The sequence below is a fragment of the Opisthorchis viverrini genome (genome assembly GCF_000715545.1).
Source record: "Opisthorchis viverrini unplaced genomic scaffold opera_v5_562, whole genome shotgun sequence".
Taxonomy (NCBI): domain Eukaryota; kingdom Metazoa; phylum Platyhelminthes; class Trematoda; order Opisthorchiida; family Opisthorchiidae; genus Opisthorchis; species Opisthorchis viverrini.
Window position 1 is genome coordinate 152,148 of NW_008752223.1, and position 9,629 is coordinate 161,776.

The 9,629-nt window shown below is 44.1% G+C and overlaps 1 protein-coding gene across 1 annotated transcript; it reads left to right on the forward strand.

Moving 5' to 3' along the window:
- Positions 1 to 980: 980 nt before the first annotated feature.
- On the forward strand, positions 981 to 9,133 carry T265_11728 (hypothetical protein; the record flags this gene model as incomplete). Its single annotated transcript, XM_009178463.1, has 6 exons — positions 981 to 1,162; positions 1,200 to 1,395; positions 3,112 to 3,453; positions 7,312 to 7,412; positions 7,502 to 7,609; positions 8,828 to 9,133. 6 exons carry the CDS (start codon positions 1,016 to 1,018, stop codon positions 9,038 to 9,040), a joined length of 1,107 nt encoding a protein of 368 aa, XP_009176727.1.
- Positions 9,134 to 9,629: the final 496 nt, after the last annotated feature.

A 9,629-nucleotide genomic window follows, 5' to 3' on the forward strand; every position in this document is an offset into this window, starting at 1 on the left:
CTGCCTGTGGGTGCTCTGATATGTGCGCGCCCGACTATACCCAGGGGTGATGACGGGAAATCCATGCAATGTGACTAAACGGATTGACCGACTGTCAGAAGTCAGTATGGCTGCCTAACGCAGCAGTGAGATGCCCTTAATTGAAGACGACCGTTGTGTGCATATGTGACTCTTCCGACTGCTATTTCAGAAGAGTATTCTCTCGGCTTATTTGCGCTGGCCTGCAGAAATAAGCTTCAGAAAATCCATCCGATTCTTTAAAGTTGTTGGTCCATTATGATCTCAGGACCGTCATTACTTTGATTGTTTCCATCTGTCCGACAGATGACGTGACGGCTCACGAGAAGCGTGTTATGGCTAATTTGGTGATTAGAATTGTGAGAGGGTCACCGAAATGAAGAGAAGTAGGGACAAACACTGTTCTGTAGGAGTAGTCGGCGTGTTGAATATTCCTTTTATAGTCCATAGTGAGATACACGTCCCTCTTTTTCATTGGTGAAGCTTTTCAATAGGTGTGGGATAAAGCGTGTTGTTTTAGTGAGTTAGTCGTACCGGTCCCTTGTTTAAGGGCATTTTCGCTTGGTCGTAGAACTGCGTGTCCATAGTAAATATACGACGTGAACGTATGATTCTCCATACTCTTATTGCGTCAGTTCTCGTTTTCGAGCCTCGTTTATGTGCTCACCTTGTGGGCTTCGTTGTCATCCGGGAACCATGGCAATATTCTCCGCGTATTTAGGTGTTCTATCTGCAAGTAAGCTACAGGATTTTACCACGGACTGCCTTATAGATAGTGTTCACCGATTTTATCCGAGAACGGCTTAACTGGAATCGAGAATTCGACTTACTGGTCTACGATGATCTCCTGAAGACTGGAAATGGTTCATGGGTGCTCTTGGTTTAATCCGTTTTCAAGTTAGCAATGGTTTTTCATATGATTGGACTGATGGCTGATATTCAGCTCTTTTATGTGTTTATAGGGTACACTCGTTTGAGCCTCATTGCAAAACTGACGATGGTGCTAGAGAAGAAGATTCACTCACCCGCTGACATGCGCGCTTGGATAGCTTCACAGTCCTATCAGGATTTGGTGAGTTTTGTCCAATCAGTGAGCCAACACGTCACCTCAAAGCCGATCGTAAAAGGAATGGCAACGTCTCAGGTATGAATGTGAGACCTTTGATATCTATTCATTATAGGGTATTCAATCGGTAACTGAGCTATTGCAGCAGTTGGAGAAGAGGATCGAAACTTTTCCAGCCGAAGAACAGCCTCAACGATTTGGCAATAAAGCATTCCGATCGTGGTTCAATTGGCTCAAAGCGAACGCTGCGGATTTATGCAAATGCCTACTGTTCGACAAGAATGGTATCACCGCACCTACCATTTCTGATCGTAAGTCTATTATCACCTTGAATTCCCTGTTCTTTTGTAATATTTAGTCGTCACTGTTTTTTTGTAAACATCATGACGAGAGCAGGTGAACACTAGTTTCTAATTCCACCCTAATGTTTTCTGGAACCGGACGAACTGCACTGAGCGATGTCGTCGAATAAAAGAACTAAGCAGTCTTGGTGAAGACGATTTGGGATTCCCAAACCTCCACTACGTGAACACTTGCTGAAACTCATCAACTGAACGTTGGGAGATAAAAACAAATGGCCCTCTGTGTAACAGTTTTGGTCTGTTTTTCACCGTGCTACGCGCAATTGGGGAATTCCGATTAGTTGTAGATATCTTGGTTTAACCAGACTACCTAGCTGCTGATGAAAAGTCACGATGTTTTTCTCTTCGCATGATCATCTATCCTATAGCTGAACTTTTCGACACCCGAGCACATCTCCTTTGAAACATTGGAATAAACTCCTGGTCTACGGGTTAGCGATTATGATGCCGTCCTCCAAGATTGACAACCATCCAGATAAAGCAGTCTGACTATTCATCCTTCGTCAAATGATTCTTTGGTACATCCACAGTCGGGAAAACCCACAGTTTTATATCCCTCACCTATACTGAAAGCCTTAGGATAGGTGAGGTCATGAATTGACTTTGGTACACAGCTCTGGTATCAACCACATGTACGTTTTTCACAGTATGTAGGTTGTTCCGGTCCAGCACAGTAACCAACTTCTTCCCGCGAAAATCGTGCAGAGTGGTGGGCAAGATTTATTCCTACGTCGCTTTCCGCTTCTGTCTCACTTCGGCTGTGCGACAACCCTGCACTGCATTCAGTATCAATTTTGCCGCCATCCGGAACTGGGGTTCGCCTAGTTTGGAAGTATCCAACCATTCCATGTCAGTCCATCCGTTCATTTACCTTCGTCATCCCACTGCAGATCGATACAGGTTCCCTGGATCCAGCACCTTTACGTCCCCCTCTTAGTGCACCCTTATCCGCCCGACATTCCACAGGAACTTATCTTGATTTCCGCGAGTCAAAACCCCCTACACACCGCCTAGGATGGTTTGTTTCCTGTCTCGGGCATGCGCAGATTAACCCCTTGAGTACTGTTGTTATTCTCGAGCTTTTTCCTAAGTAATCCTCCGTGAACGTAATTGCGATTACCCCATCGCCTTACTTTTCAATTACTGTCGCCGGGTTTACCTACCGAAACAGGCTTCTGTTCTTCTCCACGTTTTGTTCATTTGTGCAACCACTCATTTCCCAGCCAACCATCTAATTAAAGTTTCGACTACTCGTTGTGGGATTGAACTGTTCGCCTACTTTATCCTGGACCATTTTCTGTCTCTTCCTATTTTCTGTGGTTCTCGCAACTATAAGTCTTTAAAAACCGAGGTAGTGTTCATTTCAATTCACTTTGAAGTATTCCCCATTTCATTTCTTATGTGTTTCCGCGTTTTTCCTATCGACCAGTACCAAAGTTTCGCCGCATCTAATTTCCAATAATTACACCCATATAGTTCACAAGTCATTCACGTGCGTATAATAAATTTATCAAGTGGTAGTTCTTGTTATACGTTCATATTTTTGTCACAGCCATCTTGTCTCCATGTGATTCTTATCATGTTTCACTATGCTTATTTGTTTCTTACCATATCATTATCTAACTGTCCACACTTATTTACCGAAATTACTTATCGATCTATTAGTTTCCTTCGAAGAAGCGATCGCTGAAGTTGCGGGTTATCTCATCGAATCTGTGGGAAATGCCACTCGAATAGACTACGGAACCGGACATGAACTAGCATTCATTGCATTTCTGTTCTGCTTGTTCAAATTGGGAGTGCTACAAATTCCCGCTCTTGGCGCCTCAAAAACCACTCTCCTAAACGACTACGCTGCGGTCGGTTTGGTCGTAATGCCTGTCTATCTCCATTTAGTCAGGCGGCTGCAAGTCTATTACAGAATGGAGCCGGCTGGGTCTCATGGCGTTTGGTGTCTTGATGACTTCCAGTTCGTGCCCTTCATTTGGGGTAGCAGTCAATTAATCGGTGAGTTCCACCACCTGATTTTGTGTTGCTGATAAAGGACTTCCCACCTTAGCATCCTTGACTTCCCTAAACATTGAAAAATCTGTAAATTTGACCCCAATTTTCCTCATCCAGATGAACTTTTGATTGATGTTTCGTGTTTACAGGATATCGTGGAGCAATCGTGTGCCTTAAGCAAGGTTACTTGAAGACTAGAAATCCCATGGATTGGACTCCTCTTCCAAGCCTCCTTTAACATTTAGTCCATGCTACTTTGAAAGGAATGAGTAGTATGATGATAACGCCAACAGGTCAGTTTTCAGCCGTCCCGGAAACACTAGCATGAGCATTTTACTGCCGATGCAAGCCAGCTAGGGCCTGATTTTAATGCTGGAGCATCCTGACTTAACGTGAGCGGGATCTTTCACCCCTTAAATCCACGTCCTCGTAGATTGACCGTTGGAATTTTCGGCCTCGTCTAAATGAGCCAACATCTAACTTGTTATGATATGATATGATGATGATTCTGTTGCTTTTTGACTGATCATCGACGTGTTGGTAAATTGTCTTGATATATATTCCGAGGTAACCCGAATGCTTGTGTATGTCACCTGTCACATGCAGAAGCTTGGAAGAGGGGACATGTTTTAAAATACGCTCCAGTTGATCAGATGGGATGATTTCGAGTGAGTAAGCGGTAAATGCCATTATAAAACTTGCCAAGACTTGACGGCAATACTTGTAAAAAGGATTGGACATGATTATTCGGCCAACCGTTCTGTTGAACAAGTTTGTAGTGTATATCGGTCTTTTTCACTCGATACTTCAAGCCCTCACTTCGTTATACTTCTACCGAACATACAGGTGACAGTTCGGTTCAGCTTTATAGCAGCTTTCGAATCCTAGACCTTTGTCCCTTATTTCACCTGAAGTGCTGGTCTGTCTTACGGGCTTTGAATCTCATTGATTCTAGGGCTGCGGTATTCTCAGGCGATGGAGAATTCATATCTTACTGTTGGTTTTCGCCTTGCCTTGTTGATGTATAGCATTCTCTTGTCTCGTGCCCAGAAGTGGCAATCGAATGACAACAGCTAAGCTTGACAGTTCCATTTCGTTTACGTCATAAGAAAACATAGGATCAGTTTTTTCTAGCTTCATGGTGCGTGTTTGGCCATGAAAATATTGCTCATTAAAATATTGCACTGGTCAACTTGCAGCGCTTATCTCAACCCACTTGATAGCCCATCATACGTCTATGTAGTTGGATGTGGGACGGGACTCAAAATGCCTCTTACACACTCACTGGCGAATTGGAACGCGCTTCGTAGAAGCTTTGAAACAAGGTGGCAGGAATACATCACCAGAAACAGCACCACAGGGTGGTAATATGACTTTGCCCTAGTCTTGTTTTCCGATAATAACCGTTTAGGTGCGACACTCCTTCGATGCTTAACTGCCAGGCCGCCCGGAAGAAGTCCGAAAGCTGAGATACTGCCAAGCTTCTTAACTCTAGACAAAAGCAGTCGATATGCAGTGGTTGGATTTGAACTGCGAATCTTCCCATCATTGATTTTGCACATTAACCAATGAGCTATTTCGATCCCCGATGTGAATAACCACCTGGTAACCAAAGTATACACATTTTCATGCGCAAACAGTGAGGTTGCGGTGAAAACGCGTGTGGTTCGATAGATCGCGGAGTGCATATAACATCAGGGTGCACTCCGTATGGTACTTTCATCGTCTCTAATTGCTCGAGAATTTGGGCCGATTTTTACCCCGAAGGTTAATTTGCTTTTTAGGTTTCTTCACTGCGTTTCCATTTAGGGTTTCGACCCAAAGACTCTGACTGAAAACTATGATCGTCCTCATCTCCTGGTCTGGATGCCCCTGGCAATAATCCAGTCTACGTATAACCGTCATACCTAATACATCATCGAAGTATCAGTGTTGAACACTGATGTTATGCTGCCGATGATGTCAAATTTACAGTGTGAGCCACCACCATATGACTGGCATTAAATAGCTACTGCGTGGGAAAAAATCATCACCAGAGTCAAAAATCCAATTGGGCCTCGGTTTCTGGCAGTAAGTATCAGTGTGAACACTGATGTTATGCTGCCGATGATGTCAAATTTACAGTGTGAGCCACCACCATATGACTGGCATTAAATAGCTACTGCGTGGGAAAAAATCATCACCAGAGTCAAAAATCCAATTGGGCCTCGGTTTCCGGCAGTATTATGGCGGTGGGTCGTGATCTTGAATGTTGGTCTCACCCATCGGCAATGTCGCTGACTGTACGGTTACAACCTGTGGGGAGTTGTTTGATGCTGTAAAAATTGGTTTGAAACTAACGGTGGCAACAATGTTTTGGCAGCATTACTAGTTTCCCTGTGATTCCCCTCCATTATATTCACTTGTGTGCTGTAGTCAGTTTTAGGATAGAATTGGGTGAGCGAAAGGATACTCACCACCAAATTAGTTATGGAAGAGGCGTAGGTATTCAGTATTATTCGTAGGGCTAAAAGTGAAGATGAAAAAGAACATAAAGTGGGGTCCAGGTTTCTAAGTTAAACAAAAATCTTCGTACGACAAAAACAAAAAGTACAGGGAGACGGATTTTGGAATGTAGATTGTCGTTTGTCCGTATCTTCTCAAGTCAAGGTGTCCCCGCACGGTGCACGCCACAGAGAGTTACTGAGGCCCATTTCAGAATAGGGAATTGCCCACAAGTGTATGAGGGTCCTTATGAACCAAGCAAAGGAAGGTGTTGCAAATTTTATTCGATAGAGAACTCTTTTCTACGGCTCATCTAGACGAAACTGATTGGTGCTACGATGTTTCAGGACTTGTCTTCTAATATGAAGTTATTGTCATTTTCATTTGCCCAGTGGAAGACGCTCGATTAATCTGTTATCAATGTTATGAATGGGAATATGGATATGTAAAACACCGATACCCCTGTAATAACACAGTTCCGTATCTGTGTCTGCATTTAACATGTCTCCTGTCCCGCTGGATCCCTGTGAAATCTGTTCAGCGTATACAAGCGACCCTTGCTGGTGCTATCTAAGCTGATTCTCAAAGTGCTGCACAGATATCGTGGGAGTGGCAGCGGGTAAAACCTGTTATAAATGCTTTTCGGAATGAATAATAGTCTCCCTCTGCTACACTCATCAGTCACGTTTCTACCAGCAGATCTCATGAATGAGGCCAAACACTGAAACCTTCTGTTGCACTGTTTCTTCTGTAGTGGACTTTTCAGGTGAAGGTAGCCAGTCCCACATGATGAAAAGAAAATTATTTCTCAAAAGGATTACCGCAATATAGCATGTGATGAGGATGGCGAATGAAACTTAATTTATAATTTGCTAGAAGAATATTAGTAGACAAAATGTCTGAAAACCATCCCAACTCGGCTTTCGTGCGGCGTCCTAAGCTGTTACACAAAGGGTGTGTCAAAAAGCGACTGCAGTTGGTGGTGCATCCCAACACTGCGCGTGGTCAAAGGAGTTTCAAAGGGTCCATCTACAACCGGAGCAAGTTGTCAGCCGTGATTCCGCCGTTCGCTTATCATTCATCGTACTGTCGGAAGCGGAAACCCACCTAATGTCCCGAATCTGGTAATGATCTTTCTGTCATCTTGTGTGACTTGCTGCTGACCACATGGGAGATGATAGTACTGTTAGTACATTCCAACGAACGATTGGTGGACAAGGGAACAAAAGACTCTGTAAAAAACGCTTTATTACGATAGGTTCGAATACAAATGCTTGGGCAATGCAAATCGATAGGTGTAGAAACACTGAACAGCAGCCTTGTGGTACACAATTGATGTTAATCGGTAACCCTTTATTTTTGTCCATCTTCGTTCAGGAAGCGATCAGTACGGACCAAGTTCAATTTCAGATCGACAAATTGCGGAAACTGAAAAAGATCGAAATCTTCTGTTCTCCTGCATTGACTACATTTACCAGGTATGTTCACTCAGACATATTTTGTGCCCTAGGATGTTTCAAGCAATCCTGTCTGAAAAAGCTGAAGTTTTCCGTCTGTCTCACTATAGGTTAAAACCGGACCCTTTGCGGAGCACTCGCCTACGCTTTATGGCATCTGCCAGGTACCGTACTGGGAAAAGGTTCAGTCTGGTTTGGTGAAAATGTACAAAGGCGAGGTAAGATGTGAATAATGTCGACTGTGAGTAGTTCAGCACTTTCGAAGTTCTCCATATCCAGCATTTTTGTTTCTTCAGTGAATCAGAATACTGTGAAAGAGTAGTGGCCGCATTAGGTGTAGATCCGCTCCACACGTTCAACTGCAATCATTTCTGTCCACAGTGTTTTGGGCAGTACCTATGTGGCAGACAGATAATTACACATGATGAACTGATATCTGTTTCCGAATTGCTCTGTCATATTGAACTACGCCCGTAGACATCCGCGCACACTCAGTCAATACGATTCGCATAGATGCACATTGACCTCTTGTACCAAGTGTAAACCCCGACGAATAGGGTCGGAGGGTGAACAGGGGAAGGCGGTTCTACAACCGTCAGTATACTCATCAGGTGACCCACATTTGCTGATTCAAGTGGGCACAACCGAACAGTTGTGTCTCACAGTACATAAAAAGGGGCGTCTGTTGGTCTGCATCACTAAGTGGACACATCGTAGGCATACATGACCAGCTAATATCTACGGAACGATGGTCGCAGAGAGTCCCCTCTGGCACCGTTGTAGGCTTAGAACTCCAGAATGTCCGAGGTATTTGTGTGGGTCTTCTGCAGATGGATACTTTGAACTATGCATAGACAGAATACAACAGGACACACTAAATCACAACTCAGAATAATACTGCATGATGCAATAAAACGCGTATAAAGTAGAGTCAAGGTAGCGTAATAATCAAACCGGAATGTCTCTCTGGAAAATCACTGATGACCCCCTCAAGTTAGGACAGTAGGCACAACTAAGTAGTTGATACTCACAGCATAGTGTAGAGGGCCATCTGGTGGCTCGCAACACACATGGGATACATGCATATGGCCAGGTGGTGCAAGTCATCATTCGAGCTGGTTCGTAACTATTTGGTGATTTCCTTCTATTCGGAGCGCCTGACTAGCTACAATAGTAACCAGTAACGCTATCCAAGGTCGCTTGTTTTATTGTTCACTGGGAGATACTGCATTTCGGAGGATTTTGCAATAATCAAGTTACAGTCTGTCATATTTCCGGAAAACACGATACAGATTTCAACTTAACTTAGCAACCATCCAGTCACTTTCACGGTATCTCTGTGGCGTTCGGAATTCCTGAGCTTTTATCAGGACACATAACGGAATTTGCAACCCTGTTCTGTGCGAAATACTTTCATCTGTCTCTCCATCTTTCAGGTCCTCGATAAGTATCCCGTCGTTCAACATTTTCTATTCGGTCATATTTTGACACTGAATCGAAGTGCGACACAATCTGGACCGTCTCCTGGCAATCTAAGTTTTCCTCACAGAACACCGATGCCCCCTCCCCCTCCACCTGTTTCGCCGCGAAAGGACTCAAATTCATCTCCAATCTCATCTAGCCAAGCACCTGATACTTCAAACCCCTGAAAAATTCCACGATATTTCTCGGTGGTTTATTCTCAACAGAGTTATAACGTGCTTTTGTGTTCACATCATTTTCTGTCTACATTTAAATTTTCCTCTAGCTCATAATTTTGCTTACATTACCTAGTCAGTGTCAAAATGGTGACACTTGGGTCGTTCACCGCTGCGCTGTATTCCTCCTGATTTACTGACTGTTCCTTGTCGAGCATTCTGCGCTCGAATGGCTGCATCAAACCGTCTAACCGAACTGCGCCGTGACGACTAGTGAAGTGCATCAAATACCTGATTAGCCGCCCGTCCACACTCGCTATCTACGCTAGTGTAATTCCGGTCCTTTACTCCGTTGATTCGTCTGCCGTGTCCAGTTTGGATAGTTGTCCTGCTAGGGTAGGCTGTCCCGTCGTCTTAGGCCTGATCTTTACCGCGGCAAACATTTTCCGTTTTCCTCTCACGACGGACTGGAGACCTTAATTTTACTGTGCCGGCGGTCACTCAGTACCCTGGCTGTACATAGCACGCATATCTTGACTGATTAGGCCAAATGTAGCCAACTGAGTAGAACACGAACTTCTTCCGCAAGCGTGTTTCATAT